Source organism: Canis lupus, chromosome X (genome assembly GCF_003254725.2).
Source record: "Canis lupus dingo isolate Sandy chromosome X, ASM325472v2, whole genome shotgun sequence".
Classification (NCBI taxonomy): domain Eukaryota; kingdom Metazoa; phylum Chordata; class Mammalia; order Carnivora; family Canidae; genus Canis; species Canis lupus.
This window is the reverse complement of record NC_064281.1, coordinates 4,116,464-4,134,166: the sequence shown is the minus strand read 5'-3', so window position 1 is coordinate 4,134,166 and position 17,703 is coordinate 4,116,464. Positions and strand designations below refer to the sequence as shown.

Sequence of the window (17,703 nt, the reverse complement as noted above, 5' to 3'; positions counted from 1 at the left end):
GAGAGAGGTAGAGACACAGGCAGAGGGAGAAGCAGGCTCCCTGCAGGGAGCCCGATGCAGGACTTGATCCCGGGACCCCGGGGTCATGCCCTGAGCCTAAGGCAGATGCTCAACCACTGAGCCACCCAGATGCCCCCAGATACCCTTTTTAAATGCTTGCAGATGCTCATCATATGCACAACATGGAATAACTTCCTGTGACTTTTGTTGAATGGGATTAAAAGGTGAGAATCGATGTAAAGTAAATTCTGATCTTCACCCACACGTGTTGCTCAAATATCGGCGGATAAAATGAAAGGATATCTGGGAATTGCCTCAATATCACCAGGTGTAAGGGTTGGGAGGATGCACAGAGATGTGGTCATATTAGCGGAGGCCAGCAGTTGAGAATTGTTGAAGCTGAGTGATCCATTACTACATGGCATTCATTGCTATTATTGCTCTACACTTTATATGTTTCAACTTTTTTCATTTAAAGAGGCTAAAATAAAAACCCACGTTTCTTAAAATTGGCATATGAGATGCTTAAGTGTCTGACTCTTGATTTCAGCTCAGGTCATGATCTCAGGGTTGTGAGATCGAGCCCTGTTGGGGCTCAGCGCTGGGCGTGGAGCCTGCTTAAGATTCTCTCTCTCTCTCTCTCTCTCTCTCTCTCTCTCAAAATAAATAAATAAAATAATGAAATAAATTCAGCATGTGTGTAATAAACTTTCTCTATACACTCATTATCATTGCTTACCCACTAATAACTGCTTATTAATGTGGTTATTCCCATATTCCTACATGACCAGCATAAATAGCATTTTGAGTGCAAGTGGGTTTTTTATTGTTGTTTTAAATTTTATTTATTTATTTGACAGAGAAACAGAACACAAGCAGGGGAAGTAGAGAGGGAGAGGGAGAAGCAGGATAATAAATAATTATTAGCCTGTCCCACTAACTCACGAATGCCAGACTCTACCACCTACAGAGTTCATTCTTCCCCATGTTCTAAGGACCCCATCCCTTCATATATTTTATTTCCTTGAGCTACCTTAGAAAGCATCTATCCCAGTCCAGTGTTTTATAGATGTGAAAACTGTAGTCAAGAAACACTAAACACTTTTGCCTTTTCTCAAATCAGAGTCAATAAAAGACAAGAAAAAAAAAAAAAAAAGAAGCCAAGGGTAACACCCAAGTCTTCACACTACATTTTTCCATTCATTTATTCATCACCAAAGGATTTGTGAAGTACTGTCTACGTGTGAGGCAAAATAAACAATGCAGACCAGAGTCCAGGCCCTCACGCAAACACACAAGTGGCAGCATGGTGCCCGACCACGGGAGTCAGCAGTTCCACTCCTAGTTGCATGTTCAAGAGAAAGGAACCATGTACACAAAAGAAAATTGTGCGTGGACGTTCATGGCAGCATGATTCGCAACAGCCAAAGGGCGGAAGGCAACTCAGATGTCTTTCAGTCCGTGAATGGATAAATAAACTGTGGTCTGACCATATAATGGAATGTTATTCAGCCCTGCAAAGAAAGGACGTACTGACACATGCTACAACATGGATGAACATTGAAAGCATCCTACTGAGCAAAAGAAGCCAGTCTCAGAAGAGCACAAACTGTATGACTGTATTTCTTTGAAATGTCCAGAGTAGGTAGGTGCACAAAGAGAGAAAGTACATTCCCGGCTGTCTAGGGCTGCAGGTGTATATGCATTGGGGATAGGAGATGATCGCTTCAGGGTGCAGGGTTTCTTTGTAGGGTGATGGAAACATTCTAAAATCGACTGTGGTGATGGTTGCACAACTCTGTGAACACACGAAAAGCCATTAAATTGTACAGTATGTGAAAGGTATCTCCACAAAGTTCTTAATTCCAAAAAAAAAAAAAATACACAGGCCATGAGTGTGCCACACAGAAAAAAATTAAAAGGGAAAGGTATTTAAGAAGTGCCAGTGGGGTTAAGTTTTAGTAGAGTGCCTTACACAACATTCTCTGAATTCCTATAAATAAGTAAATCTTAAAGGATTTTTTTGACTCACAGCCAACTAATGACATGCCCAGAGGTACCCACTGCCCTCCTGCCACATTAATTAAATTGTATCACCACGGGCTTAAAAAACATCCAAATGATTTCTGGCCCCAGGAAACTCAGGGTTTGACCAAGAGAATGCTGCCTATAAACCCACGGGAGGATCCTGCCTCAGGGATAAGAATTCTATCTGAAGACTAATTGGGTTTCACACAATGTGCTCACCCAGGGGCTTTGCTTTGCAGGCATAATCTTGGATGAAAATTGGGTGGTTTAATAGCCACAGGCCCACTGAATCCACCGAGTCAAGAAATCAGTGCCTTTCTGGCCATTGTATCCTCTCTACCTACGTGTCATCACTTCTGGCCCTTGTAGGGCAAGAGTTTTTAAAAATAAGTACACTTGGTATCTTTCCAAGTTCTATTCCTGAAGAGTGCTGTGAGGTTTGTCAAGAGTTCAGCAAGTTTTCCCAAGAATGGCCAATTGGGAGGCATCCTCTTGCCCCGTAAATATTCTTAGAGTGCCCACCTTCCTGAAGCCACGATGCAGCCGCCATCTACAGGGTGGCCTTGGCGGGTGTGCCCACTGGCGCTTGGCTATTGTATCCAGACTGCACCTGCTGCCTCCAGCCCCAGACAGCCCAGGTGCCTACTCTCACCAGCGACAGATCCATGACAGCAACAATCCCGAGGGGATTACAACTACCTCTTGAGTCCCTAGGGGACACACAGACTTGACCCTGTACATTTATAAGATCTAATAAATTGTACCCTCCAGAAGGGATGCCCTTGAAAGCGTTATAAAGGCATAACTTGACCACGAAGTGGAAAAGTCAGGAAGTTGCCGAGGGCTCTGGTCTGACCTTTCCTTGCACTTTTTTGCTATTTCTGTGGTTACATTTGGCTCTGAATTTAGAGTCCTCTCTTGGGCTTCCGAGGAAACGTGCATCCTGGACGGCCGCCAGCCCTAGCGGGTGATAAAGACTAGCAAATGTGAAATATAGATTTAGAGGTGTCAGAAGAAAATAAATTGGGTTCACATCATATTTTCTTCTGAATCTGAATGTCCCGAAAGTAGGATTTCATTTCCAGTCTCAGACCTGAGGCAGAGATGGCCTGTTGAGCCCCTATGAATCAGAAAGTTTGGACACAGCCTTCTCCAGCTGCAAAGCCCCCCGTCTCATCTGTTCTCCAACCAAAATAAAATTAAGGTTTGGAAAGCCTGCTCTGGGCAGTAACTACTTATGCAGGAAAGTTAGAAAACTGGAAATCACCAACAAAGAGCATAAAATGTGTGACTGTCACGCAGGTAAGATGTGATGGATTCGGACAAAACAGAAAAGAGAAGGCCCAGGAGGCATGCATTAAAAGAGTCCGCAAAGAAAAATGCAAAATCCACTATACTTGGAAGCAGCAGATGAAGGAGAGTAGATGAGAAATATCACAGCCTGAAGAAGAATGGACACCTCTGTTTTCCTAAAGAACGTCAGCGTCATGAAGGAGCGTTATCAAGTTAGGAAGGAGATGCCATAAGGAAACCAGCTACGGGTGATGGAAATTAGAGATACAGCATTTCATGTTCTAACTAGTGTTGACCATGTGAATCTCTTACCATCCCTGGGCTCTCCTTCCAAGAGGAAAGAGCGTGGATACCTACTTGTCAGGGTTGCTGGATTGTTAAGTTTCATAGGTGACACGAACTAAGAGAAACCACTTAATAACATAAATTGGGTATCGCGACCCACGGAAAATGTTCTAGATGGGGCTCAGTGCACTATTCCTACAGGCCAGATGCAGCACGCCTCCGATGTCTGTAAAGAAAGTTTCACTGGAACACCACCATGCCCGTTCAATATGCATTGTCCACAGGTGTGTTCCTGCTACAGCTGCAGAATCGATTAGTTAAAATTGAAGCCATATGTCCGCCAAAGCTGAAGATATTTGCTATCTGACCCCTGACAGCAGAAGCTCGCTGACCCCTAGTCTAGAACATCAGTTGATCATCCACTTGGAAATAGAAATAAGCTTCCATTTATTGGTCATCTGTTACGTCTGCTCATAGATGATTTCATGGACTCTTACAAGCTAGGTGCTGTTATCTCCACTTTATTTTTGAGGAGAAGGAAGCGTGTCATTTCTGCAAAGTTACATAATGAAAACGAGCAGAGCCAGAATTCTGATTTCAAAGTCAAGTGTACGTCATTTCTCATCATCATCATTTTATTCTTTTTTTTTTTTTTTTTAGAAAGCACGTGCACAAGCACAGTGGGGAGAGGTAGAGGGAGAGAATCTTAAGCAGCTCCATGCCCAGCACATCATGGGTTTGATCCCATGATGGAGATCATAACCTGAGCTGAAATCCAGAGCTGGACGCTTAACCAACCAAACCACCCAAGCGCCCAACTGGCATTTTAAATTTTTTTTTAAATGAAGGATATAATGCCAGGAGAGAAAAATAAAAATAATGAATTGAATAGAGATCATAACCTGAGCTGAAATCCAGAGCTGGACACTTAACCAACCAAGCCACCCAAGCACCCAACTGGCATTTTAAATTTTTTTTTAAATGAAGGATACAATGCCAGGAGAGAAAAATAAAAATAATGAATTGAATAGAGATTGTTCAGCCAATTGATATAAGGTGAAGCACCAGCAAAGAGAAGGAGCCACCCTTTGCTGGTGGTTTTATTCAGAATTGCAGAAATCCCAGGCAAGGCTCCGCTTTCCTCAAGGACCCAAGACGGGCCCACAAGAGAGGATTTTGGTGCTTTAGTCTCTGCTCATCTTTTCAGTCGCACTTCCTATCCCACCCAACCCTGTACCTTAAAGTGAAGTAACTCACAATGAGAGGGAGCTCTGCTCTCAACTCACACCCTAACCTCACAGGTAGACACATATGCGCATGTGCTTGTGCTTGTGCTTTCTTCCTCCTGAGAATACAAGGCAGGGGTCTGCATTCTGAACCCTTCAGGAGTCCTTCTCCAGCCCCAGATGGAACGCCTCTGGGCTCTCGGTGCATTCCATTTGCCATCCTTGACCATCCCAAAAAGACCTGTCTGTTCGCCCATCTATCCCAATGCCCTGGGGGCATGTTGTGGTTCAGGGCCGTGTCTTTTCTTAGCACGAGGTGCCCAGCTCAGTCTCTAGTAGTGAAGCAAAAATCACTTATTTGAATCAACCTTTGCAAGTGTCCCATCAAAGAACAGATAATTCTAGAAAGAGGACTCAATAGAAAGTTCATTTGCAATTGCCAATCTGTCTCTCCCATCCAAAGTGTGCTCTGTTTGGTGCAACTCTTCCCCCAGTCGTCTGTTCACTGTCGCCAACGCTTCCGTCAGAACAAGAGGCAAGCTTTCCAAGTTCCAGAGGGGTGGGGGTGGGGGTCTCTTCTCAGGAGATGAGGGGATATAGCAAGGAGGAGGAAGAGGGAGAGCTCACCTTATTGTAAGTGAGTAGGACTTCAGGGAGAGCTTGTCCTACTGAAGTTATGGGCTTAGAAAATCGGGATTGGTCTCCCTCCAAAAAAGGGCGGGCTGTCACGTGGGCGTAATGGCATGTCTCAGGCCGTCTCAGGCTCTTGAGTGCTGAGTATGAAGAACGTGAGGGTAGAAATCTCCTTTGCTCGTTACTAAATCCTCCTTTACAGAGACCTCAGATAGAAAGCCTCTGTCGACAGGTTGGCAGTTATCGTGGCTGGGCTGATGCTTCCTTATTCATATCCGAGCAAGCCTTTACTTCCCTTGTTTGGCTTTTCTCTGTTCTGAGCTGCTGCCGTCGATGTCAGGCGTGGGCTTGTGGCATTACCTAAAATTTCACAAGTCCCACACCTTTTTGACAATATGCTTCTCCAGTACATACCTGGCCACTGTACTTCTCCCAAGGAAAAGCTTTTTCTCTCAGACTCCCATACATGGAGCTGGTTACATTTTGGCTCTAATTATCCAGTTGACCACACAAAACCACTTACGTTTCAGTCTGTCTAAGAATTCTTTCTTGCCTGTCCTGCAGGCAAGTATCTTCTTTGTGACTGTGAAAATCAGCTGCTTAGATAACCTGTCATGGACCATTATTCTCACCACGTATTTGATTTTTTAAAAAATCATTTAAGGGGCACCTGGGTGGCTCAGTCGGTTAAGCATCTGCCTTCAGCTTGGGTCATGATCTCAGGGTCCTGGGATCGAGCCCCGAATCGAGCTCCCCACTGAGCAAGGAGCCTCTGCCTCTGCCCCTCACTCCTCCCTCTCTCTCACAAATAAATAAAATCTTTTAAAAACCATTTAAAATAGAAAAGACAGTGACTGACAAAAATATTCTGTTGATACCATCTTCTGGGAAGAGAGTAATTTGAGACTGTGATCAACATAAAGGACAAAAATATGAAAATAGAAAGGTGTTCATCACTGAGGAACATATCTCTACATGCCCTGGATTTACCTAATTGTCACATTTATGCTAATGACATACATTATCTTTTATTTTTACTCGGAGGTAAAACAAGTTTGAGTAGCTGCCAAGTTGTTAAGCTTGAGGGTGATGCTGTATGTTTCTAAGGACATAGGTGCTGTTCCATTGTGTATACGTGTCTACTGACCTGACGCTCAAGTTCAAAACAAAGGCAGTGGAGAGAACATGAGACTTGATCTCAGGAAAATTAGCTCTACTGCTCACTAGCTGAGAACTTGTGCATCTCTCTTGGCATCCTGGCCTCAATTCCTCAATCTGGGACATAAGGGAGCTGGAGTTAGATCCTAAGAGTGCTTCCCATTCCAAAATTCCCTGGCGTTATTTATCCACAGGAAGACATAAAAGAATGCCAAAAATAGGAAGCAAGATACAACCAGGCTGAGTCTATTCATTGCCAAGCAGCTATCTCTGAGTTTGTGAAGATGTGGAAGAGGACAGTAAAGAAATTGTTCCAGGAGACTTGAAACAAAGAAAATCCAGAGTCCTTCCAAGAACCTGGGAAAGCTGCATTCATTAGGACACATGCACTTTTTTACATGCATAAAGAATCAATCTGAAGTACACTTGATACGTGGATTCATAAGTGAGTGAAAAAGCTTATTTGAAAATTGAGGGAAAAAACAGCCACATTGAATGATGTTATCATCTGAAAATTCTCAGGGTCGTATATACAAATAAATGTGATCAAATTTGTATTGCTCTCTCCGCCCCAAAGACTGTTATATCTTTTTATGAAATGAGTAGAGCATAACATCATTTCTCTAATTTGGCCAATTTGACTCAACAACCAACCAACATGTGCTAGATGAATCAACTGTCGTGGAATCAGCAGTCTTGAAGGAGATATGGACCAAAAAGTAAAATATTAAAAACATAAGGGGCCCATATGTGATTGTATGGCTATTTCAAGGGAGATAATTAGTGTATTTTATTTGTTTTATAGTTCACAATTTTAGAAATAAGCAGAAATAACCCAAGTTCTCATTCATAATGTTATAGATATCTCTGCTTTCCTGACCAAAGCAATGGGACACAACAAACAGAAGGGAAATGTTAAACTTCATCTCTGATGAAATGAAGGACCACATAAGTGTTGAACCACCACCATATAACGAAAACCTGCTAGTGTGAGTAAAATTTGGACAGTGTGAGGAGGAAGGAGATGCCGAAGAAGGAGGAACACCTCCAATATGTTCTTCAGGATGTGGCAAAGCCCAAAAGGCAAAACGTTGTTTGGAAAAATGCAAATTGGGGATGCTGTTGGATGATGCCGAGAAGAAGCAGGGTAAGCAGGATGAGTCAAGGAGATATGCAGTCATAGCACCTTTGCAAGTGTGGCTACAAGCATGGCATGATGGAACAGATTTTAAAGATGGTAGCAATTCTGCTGATCTGGCTGAACAAAATGGGTGAGAGTTTTCACTCCCCCCGCCCCCCAAAAAAAATATTGTGAATTTTGAGGTGGAGAGGCCCCCTAGTAACTGGGAGCAAGGGTGTATTATAATGCAAAGTAGTGATGGGCAAAAGTGCTTGGAGACAACAAAAGCAGGCATAGAGTGTCCAAGGTACATATAATCTATACTTTCATAAATAGAAGACGAAAGCACAACAGGAAAAAATTACAATTTGGAAAACATTTGACAAGAAATGGCAAGGAGGGTCACATAACCAGGGAGGAATCTAAAACCTTTCTGTGGATTTATAAGAGTTTATGGGGATTTCTCAGTTTCAGAAGGAGGTGTGGCTTTCTTTGAGAGACAGTACTTAAGATACTAATCAAAAAGAAGTGGTTCATTTACACGTGGAGCAAGAACAGAACAGACAGGCAATTTTCAAAAAGAACAACATGACAGCCGGCACCTGGGTGGCTCAGTTGGTTGGGCGTCTGCCTTCAGCTCAGGTCATGTCATGATCCTGGGGCCGTGAGTGGGGCTCCCTGGTCCATGGAATCCTGTTTGTCCCTCTCCCTCTGCCTGACACTCCCCCTGCCTGTGCTCTCTCTCAAATAAATAAATAAAATCTTAAAAAAGAGAGAGAAAAAAGAAAAACATGACAGTCCAATGGCAAATAATCCTAATGGGAACAAGAAGGCTGATGTTTTAACAGAAATTGTGATGACACGAAGAAGCCCTCTAAATGAACTCAGAACAAGAACATGGTCCAACTATGAGAGAATGGGCACAGAAGCAATCAAGGAATATAAAGTCTTTGCAGAAATCTTTAAGTATCAAGAAGTCTTAAGCCCAGGGGTTCCTGGCTGGCTCAGTCAGTAGAGTATGTGACTCTTGATCTTGGGACATGAGTTCCAGCCCTATGTTGGTTATAGAGTATTTATTTATTTTTTAAATTAAAAAAAGAAGTCTTAAGTTCAGAATGAGTCAAGGCATCTAAAACTATGAAAGATATCACAAGAGTTTTGAGTTCACACTGTTAACTAGAACATAGAAGATCTTACTCTGTGTTCTATAGGATCAGCTAGCTAGACAAAATATGTGAAGCCTTCACGGGTACTTCTCTAGATTGACTGAAAATTATCCTCTAAATCTTTCTCTCACAGGATCCAGGTAGTTAACATTCTCATTTTTTTTTAAGTAGGTTATATGCCCAGCATGGAGCCCAGTGCAGGGCTCAAACTCATGATCCTGAGATCAAGACCTGAGCTGAGATCAAGAGTCTGAGGCTTATTAGAAATGACAAATACCCACCATTTGCTTCAACGTGGATGGAACTGGAGGGTATTATGCTGAGTGAAATGAGTCAATCAGAGAAGGACAAACAGTGTATGTATGTTCTCATTCATTTGGGGAATATAAATAATAGTGAAAGGGAATAGAAGGGAAGGGAGAAGAAATGGGTAGGAAATATCAGAAAGGGAGACAGAACATAAAGACTCCTAACTCTGGGAAATGAACTAGGGGTGGTGGAAGGGGAGGAGGGCGGGGGGTGGGGGTGAATGGGTGACGGGCACTGAGGGGGCACTTGACGGGATGAGCACTGGGTGTTATTCTGTATGTTGGCAAATTGAACACCAATAAAAAATAAATTTATTATTTAAAAAAAAGGAGTCTGAGGCTTAACCAGCTGAGCCACCTAGAAGCCCCTCTCACTAATTCGTTATGACTATCGCTATCCCTTCCACCTACTGATGTTCCTCTCACTGTCATTCCCCCTACCGAAGCCAAGCTATAGTTTAAACAGTCATTCCTGATTGCCATTTTAATAGTCCTGGAGAGAAGGATATATATTATTTTGTCCTTTAAGGTCTTAGCTAATCATCAATAAGTGGTAATATATAGGCTATAATAAACTTGGGAAATTAAAAAAAAAAGTCTCCATCCTGTGGCATCTAACTACCTCTTCTTTACTTTGGAGCACTTCACATCTGTCCACCTTCTGCAGACATTTGTCTCTTTATGCAAAGTTCACATTGTCCTTAATCCTTTATGAACTGCAGATGGAAGGGCTTAAGAAACAAATAGCAATTTTTTTACCGACTTCTTCCCTTATAAAGACTACTAATTCCCAAGATAGGACAATAGGTGGGAACTAGCTCTGCTCAGGTAACTGCTTATACTCAAGTAATGGACATTTTGGAGGAACCCTCCCAGCTTCCTGACAAGCTTAGTAGTTGCTCTGTGCAACACCAAAGTTTCCTTGGATCCTTGCTTCTAAAATTATGTGATCGCTGTGGTCTTTCCACAACTACCTAGCATAACAAAATAGACTAAACTTTAAATATTTCCTCCCACAATTCTTTTTCATTTTTCTTTTTTTCTATTTTCCATAATTGGCTTTCATAACTGTTTCACATCCTCTCTGTTCTCTGATTTTTGACTACCACTCTCCCAAAACAAACAAAACCAAGCAAGCAGTTATTAGCAGAAAAGCCCAGAATGGGATGATTTTGTCTGGCCAAATTGGCCAAAAGATAAAGAGCATACCAGAAATTATAGTCTCTCACAATATCAAGGGGTTCCACGGAAAGAACTCTAAATTATGGATGTTCCATCATCCAAGTAATTATGCAAACCATTGACTACTTCTTTCATAGGAAGAATAGCTCTTAGACTTTAATTTTGCTTCTTCTGCTCTGTCGTTGAGAATAACCTGCAGACAGGTAATTGTGAAACTAACATTTAGAAGGACATTAAAATCCCAAGACCCGGAAGAGGTTAGAAGGGGAAACCAATTTTGGAAGAAAGATTTTCTAGCCTGGATAAGCTGCTTCTCAAATTCATGAAAGAGCTTACAAATTGTCTGGACTAATTATCATTGGCAATGTTGAAAAGTCATTTATAAGACAGCAGCAATTTCCATCCAGAAAACTGAAAGTGACCAAATGTTTTGATTTTTCAAAGAACAAGGAGATGAATTACACAAATGTGTGAGCAAACAAGGTGGGGTGTTTGACAATGTCAAATGCCGAGAAGAGGTCAAGCAGGAGGTAGCTGAGAAGAGGACGCTGGACTTGATGATTGGATCTCGCTTGAGATCACCAAGAAAGCAGTTTAGCTCTGAGAGAACATGAACTTAATGTCATCCCTGAGGATAATTTGGAAATGGATTATTTTAGAGGCTGGCTGGTGAACACTTAAATTAGAAAATGGAGGTCGCTATGAGTCAGGGTGGGCTCATTATGAACAAAACATGCCTGATTAGAATCATTTCACTGGACTGATAAATACAAGAAATGTAGTAGACCTGAAGGATCGTATCTTCATTTGAGCAAAAATTTGATGAAGTTTTTTAATCGTAGCTTTGAGGACTGGGTGATGATATAATCAAGATCAGGTTAAAATTATGGAAATTAATGATTAAGGGATATTCACGTGGGGGGTTGTTTCTCATAGTCTCTCCGTCGCTTGCTCATTGGTCGTCTCCCGTGGACCATTTTAATTAATAGCTTGGATGAAGAAAAAGATATCCTGCTGACCAGGGTTACAAAGTAGTAGAAGCTGGGATGATTAGCTAATGGATTGAGTGACACACTTGAGACCAAACTAAGCCAGGGCTATGGCTGGGCTGGATTGATTGAATGAATCTAACAAGATGGAGACTGATATCACCCAAGTACTTGGTCAAATACGCCAGCCTCTCAAGTACCAATGAGGAGAGAAATGCCTCAACAACTAAATAAAAAAAAAAAAATACGCATTTTAATTGACTCTCAGGCCAATGCGTGTGTTCAGTTAATCCATCTAACAACAACAGAAACTTACCCAACTGCACACACTTACAGAATAAATAAAATGTTGGGGGTGCCTGGGTGCCTTAGTCAGTTAAGCATCCAACTCTTGATTTTGGCTCAGGTCATGATCTCAGGGTTGTGAGATTGAGCCCCAGGTTGACTTCTGTGCTGGGCATGAATCCTGCTTCTGATTTTCTCTCTCTCTCTCTCTCTCTCTCCCTCCTTCTCACCCACCCTGTCCATACCCCCTGCTTTCTCTCTCCCTCAAAAAGAAAAGGAAAGAAAGAAATGTTGAACACAATGAAAGTAACTCCAGTTTGGACCTCACTGTAGATGATTGCATTTGTTAGAATAATACAGAGCCTGGTAACTACTTAAAAATAGCCTTTGGTATTTATATAGGCACATCCCCAATCAACAACAAATTTGATAAACCATGTAACTTTTGGCCTGGAAAATTTCATTTATGGGTTGTGAGTGTCACTGGAAACTTTACTGAACTGATCACCCACAGAGTTGTGAAGTTCTGTCCTGAGGGCCCAAATAATATATTTCCAGAGAAAGCCAGATATGGTGGTGAAGGACCAAAAGATAGGCACATGGATGGATGGAAGAAAGGAAAGAAAGAAAGGCATGAGGGCCTCGTGGAGATAGGGAATGGGATAAGAATGGAAGAGGAATAGGGTGGAGTGACAGACATGTACTTGAACCTTTATTGATGATTCATATACTTGGGTGATTTCCCTGTATACTTGTATCCAGACTTCTGAGTACAGCTGGTGATGACTAGCATACCATAGCTATGATACCGTGTCTCAAACAGAACCTTCCTCATTGCACATTCCCTTTGTGACATTTCATACAATGATAAGTAACCATGTGAGTACTCCTTTCTCTGCCCCACTAGACACTAAGGTAGGTCCATGGGAACATACACTGTGTTGGTCTCTGTCATCACTGTATTTTTAATGCTTAGTATATAGCCATATGTAAGCATGTGCTAAGCACTCTATAAACGTATTTGAATTAATTTTTGAACATTGCTTAGCAATTCAATAACTTTCCTCTAAGGTGGAAATCTTTTAAACAGAATGTGTATAATGAAAAGAAAAATGCCTTTCGTGTTAGCATGTGAATGTTGCCGGCGACAAAGGAAAAATGCATTCTCTCATAATACATGGAATGTCAATGAAATTTGAACAATTGGTTCATAAAGCAGATTATTAGTAAATCTCTTCAGGCTGGTATCATATAAGTCACATTTTCTCTTTATAATGCCTTAAGTTAGAAATCAAGAACAAAGAGATAAATAGAAATCAAGAACAAAGAGATAAATAGGTTAGTATAGATAAATAGAAACAAGGAAATATTTAAAATTTTAAAGTACACATTTTAAAAAACTCATGGGTCGAAAAAGAGATCATAATAGAATGGAAGATATAAAGAGTGATAATACTATATACTTTACAAAGGGGAGATACTATAGAGCAGTATCTTAAGGGAAAATTTAAATCTTGAGTGTTGCTTTAGAAGAGAAAGTAAGATGGACATAAATGAGTTGAACATCTACATTTGGGTGTTAGGAAAAGAACAACAGATTAACCTTCTCTGAAGTCAAAAGAATAAAATAGTAAGACTGAAAAACCTCTGGCAAGATTGATTAGCAGTCACAGAAAAAGATCTGAGAGAGAGATAAATATACTATCAGAATAAAAAATATAGAGAGATACTGCTGAGATCAAGAACATAATAACACGATAGCATTAACGACTTTACACCAATAAATTAAAAAATGTAAATTTTCAAAATCCTAGAAAGATAGAATTGACTCAAAAAGAAACATAAAATTTAAAAGCTGAAGGAAAGGCCTATACCCACATGGTTTTTATATATTGATTCTAGCAAACAATCAGCAAATAATTCCAAACCAATACAACTCTCCCAGAGACCAGAAAAATAAGAAACTGATCTCAACTTAATCTATTACACTACCTAACTTTAATAACCAAGTTATCCAAGGAGAATAAATGTTAAGTCTAAGAATGAACATCTTAAAATAATAATAAAATAATCTAGTAGTATGTGAAGAATAATAATCACATCATGGGAAAATTGGGGTGGTCTTAGAAATACAAAGCTGGATTAACATTAGAAAGATCATTCTATTGAGGCACTTGGGTGGCTCAATGGTTGAGCATCTGCCTTTGGCTCAGGGTGTGATCCTGGGGTCCTGGAATCGAGTCCCACATCAAGCTCCCTGCTTTTCCCTTAGCCTATGTCTCTGCCTGTCTCTCTCTGTGTCTCATGAATAAATAAAATCTTTTAAAAAATAAGAAAGAAAGATCATTCTATTAATCGCTAGAGAAAAACCTATATGATCATTTTAATAGGTTAAGAAAAAGCATTTGATAAAGTCCGAATTTATTACTCACTTTTTTTTTTTTTTTTAAGAGATCCTTACCAATTAGGGCTAGAGTGCAACTTTCCTACTCTGACAAATATCTATTTAGAACAAACTAAGGGGCACCTGGGTGGCTCAGTCAGTTGACCATACGACTCATGATTTTGGTTCAGGTCATGATCTTGGGGTCATGAGATTGAGCCCCATGTCTGGCTCCACCCTCAGTGGGGAGTCTCCTTCTCCCTCTCCCTCTGTTCCTCCCTCTGCTCGCTTGCTCTCTCTCCAGTAAATAAATAAATAAATAAATAAATAAATAAATAAATAAATAAATAAAATCTTCTTAAAAAATAAAACAATACTGAGTTGAAATATATTTAATGGTGAAAAGGTAAAAGTATTTTCGTTTAAGATCAGGAATAAGAATGCTCTTTATTACCACCTCCATTCAGCTTTCTATTGGAGGTACTAAAGAATAAGAAGAAAAGAAAATAAAATCTATGAAGGTTACAAAGGAAGGAGCTGTTTGTTATCCTTCAGAGCTTATTCATTGTCTACCTAGAAAACCTCGGGCCTCAAAGAATACTGAGATACAATTGTTCAAAACAATGAGGTTTTATCACAGTTGCTGGATACCAAATAAATATTCCCAAACACTTGTATACTGATATACTGGCCCTAATTAGAACATACCTTTTTAGAAAATATCTTTCACAAAGGCACACAAACATAAGGAACCAGGAATGAATAGACTACAATTGGTGAAAAGACTTTATGAGGATCTTCCACACATAATATTGAAAAATAATAAAGGAGATAAAAATTAATGAGGCATTAAACATAACAGTGATACCAATGTTAGAGAGTGCCTTTCACCTTGAAACCATTGATCAGGACCAGCCAAAACTGCTGGGATCTTTGCTTAGTCCTAGCATGTCTGTAACTCCTGATTTGCAGCAGAGAACAGGAAATGCCCTAATCTGTGTCTGAAAAGGGTTATCAAAGCATGAGATCCCATGCTGTGTTTCATCTTTCAATAAGATGGTTGTTAGAACAAATACATTTTATTTTATTTTATTTTATTTTTTTAAAGATTGTATTCATTTATTTGAGAGAAAGATAGCACGTAGAACCAGGGGGTAAGGAGGGGCAGGGGCAGAGGGAGAAGCAAAAGAGTATCTCACCCGTGATTACTTTGGTGACCTTTTGTTTTTTATTAATGAAAAACACGTATTGTATTCCACTCGTTACATATGCCTTTGGTGCCTATAAAGTGACCAGCATAGGCCTCTATTTGTCCAACCTGGTAGCAGCTTACTTTTCATTTTTACTTTTTATCTCCAGAGATTTTGGGGGAACAAATATACCAAGGATTTAGAACCCTATAATTTGCAATTTCACTCTATTCCCTTCAACAATATGTCTAGGAAAGGCTGGAGAGAGTGTCTTTTTGGCTAAGTGTTTTCTGGATGTATGCGTGGGAGGGGTGGTAACCAACTTTGATTCAAGAACTAAGCAAAATAAAAGAAGGTACTTCCTAAAGATCCTGCATTGTATCTATTTTGTAATATTTTAATCACACTATGTTGATTTGTCCTATCAAATGCCTGCTGGTTTAGCTGCAAGGAGATGTAATTTGGAAGATAACTTATATATAATGTATTGTCAGATAACATGACATAAATTATTACAGTACTATATTTTATACCTTACAACGTTAAATAACAGTGAATAGTCAATGATACAATGTTAATCCAGAAATAAATCACAGCCATGAGTCCTGAGGTGTTATTTTTTGTCTAATGATGCTTATCCTCCACCCGTTTCTTGATATGTGATAACAGAAGTGTCTGCTTTGAGCTTCTCCAGATCTTTAACAACCAATCCTATTTAGCAGTTGTTTTGAGGTCCAAGCTTGGACATCTAAAGTTCAGAGGTCGTGAGGTCAGTGAATGGACTTGGTCATGGAAAGTGGATGCAGTTTTATCAAGACACAGGAAACGTAGATTGTGGAGTATACTTAACATTTTCTGCTCTATCAGGAGTCCTACCTTTTTGCTTATGGTGAAAGTTAAGACTGGTCATCCCAATCTATGAAAAGATGCCTTAGCTAAGATGGCCCAGAATTCATTCTTGACAGGCTTTTTTTTTCTTTATTCATTTTGTTATATCTTCTTTGTTTTTTTCTTTTGTTGTTGTTGTTATTAGTTGTTTTTAGTCTGAGAGGATCACTGTCATTCATTTTTTTTTATGTAACCTTTTTTTAAACATTATTACCAACATCTGACCTAAATTGAGTCAATTATTGCTGCTTTTTCATCCCCTAGTGGTGATTTAAATCTCGACAATGGTACAAATCCATTAAAAATCAATTAAGACTTAAACTACTGGCTACTTTTAAAAATTCTCAAATGTTAATGACACAAGGAAAAAAAATCCATGTTTCTATTTTTGAATTCATGTTCTTCTCTCTCTTCTTTTAGAACTTTACATGGTATTACCCACTGAAGAGGGAATTCAACATAAAAACTATCTTGGCCTCCATCAAAGAGATCACTGAAGCACCGAAAGGCCTCCAGGATGTCGCATCTTATGATATACAGAGGGCTACAGTGTATTCTGCAGAGTTGGGTTCGAGAAAAGAAGATAAATGGAAGTTATAGGGAATTTCAGGAAACTGAAAGTTTCTTGAACCCATGGCCATCAACCCATTGAATGAATGCTGCATGTCCTTGAAGCACTGTTGACTTGCCACTTGCTGCATGAGGACTCACCAGGGAAGCACCACTTCATGACAGCCTGCAACTCTGGCCCCCAAACGTCAGTGTCCAGGGGTATGGGGCTGGACCACGTAAAGGATGCATTTTGTAGAAAGGGAGGTTACGAGGTCCTGGCATCCAAACAGGTTCCCAGAAGTACCTTGACATCTCCCTACCAAATGCATGGTCACCCTATTGCAATAGTAGGGTGCTCACATTCATATTCTCACTATGGATCCCATGCTTTTTTTTCATTGTGTTGACTTCCTTTGCCATGGTGGAGGTTTTCATGGTCTGAAAGGATAGGAGCCTCAGCATTTTAGCATCAGTTGGTAGAGACTCTTCCTCCTTGCCTTCTGTCTATCAAATCACTGGAGCAGCATCAATGGAAAGCCTCAAGCAAAGGTCTCAGGTAGCAATCCCTGGGATGTTCTGGCTCTGGTGTTCCTGAAAGTTTGCAACTAGGTTTATATCCCTTGGCTTAACGATGGAAGGGTCCAAAATCGTAAATTCAAAGTACAATAGAAGAAAATAATAATTTATCCAGTGACTGCAATAAACACAGTCTGATGTCTTAAATTTATTCCATTGACTATTCTTCAAACCAGAAGAGATGTGTGTCAACATAGAAATGGTCTTTATTATGGGGAGCAAATGCCATGGGGACTGTTGATTCTCCGTCACTGAAGCCAGTTTCTTATTTGTGGGACAAGGATGTCTTGCAAAAAGCTCTCTCCTGTAAGCTAATGGCAACTAATACCTTTGTATCTACATCTAGTAGTCTTGATATCATAGTTTTTCCTGTCTTAGATGAGGGGCCTCCTGTAGTCCCCACAATGGGATCCAGTTCTTTCTGCACATTCGTGGAGCGAC

The 17,703-nt window shown here is 40.3% G+C and overlaps 1 protein-coding gene across 1 annotated transcript in view; it reads left to right on the top strand.

Annotated features, from left to right (window-relative positions):
* LOC112652425 (pseudouridine 5'-phosphatase) overlaps positions 1 to 17,397 on the top strand; it is a 133,599-nt gene extending 116,202 nt beyond the window's left edge. Inside the window, exon 4 of the mRNA XM_049107854.1 lies at positions 16,555 to 17,397. Within this exon, the coding sequence (XP_048963811.1) occupies positions 16,555 to 16,734 (180 nt within the window). The 3' untranslated portion in view covers positions 16,735 to 17,397. The remainder of the gene's footprint in view (positions 1 to 16,554) is intronic.
* The last annotated feature ends 306 nt before the right edge of the window (positions 17,398 to 17,703 follow it).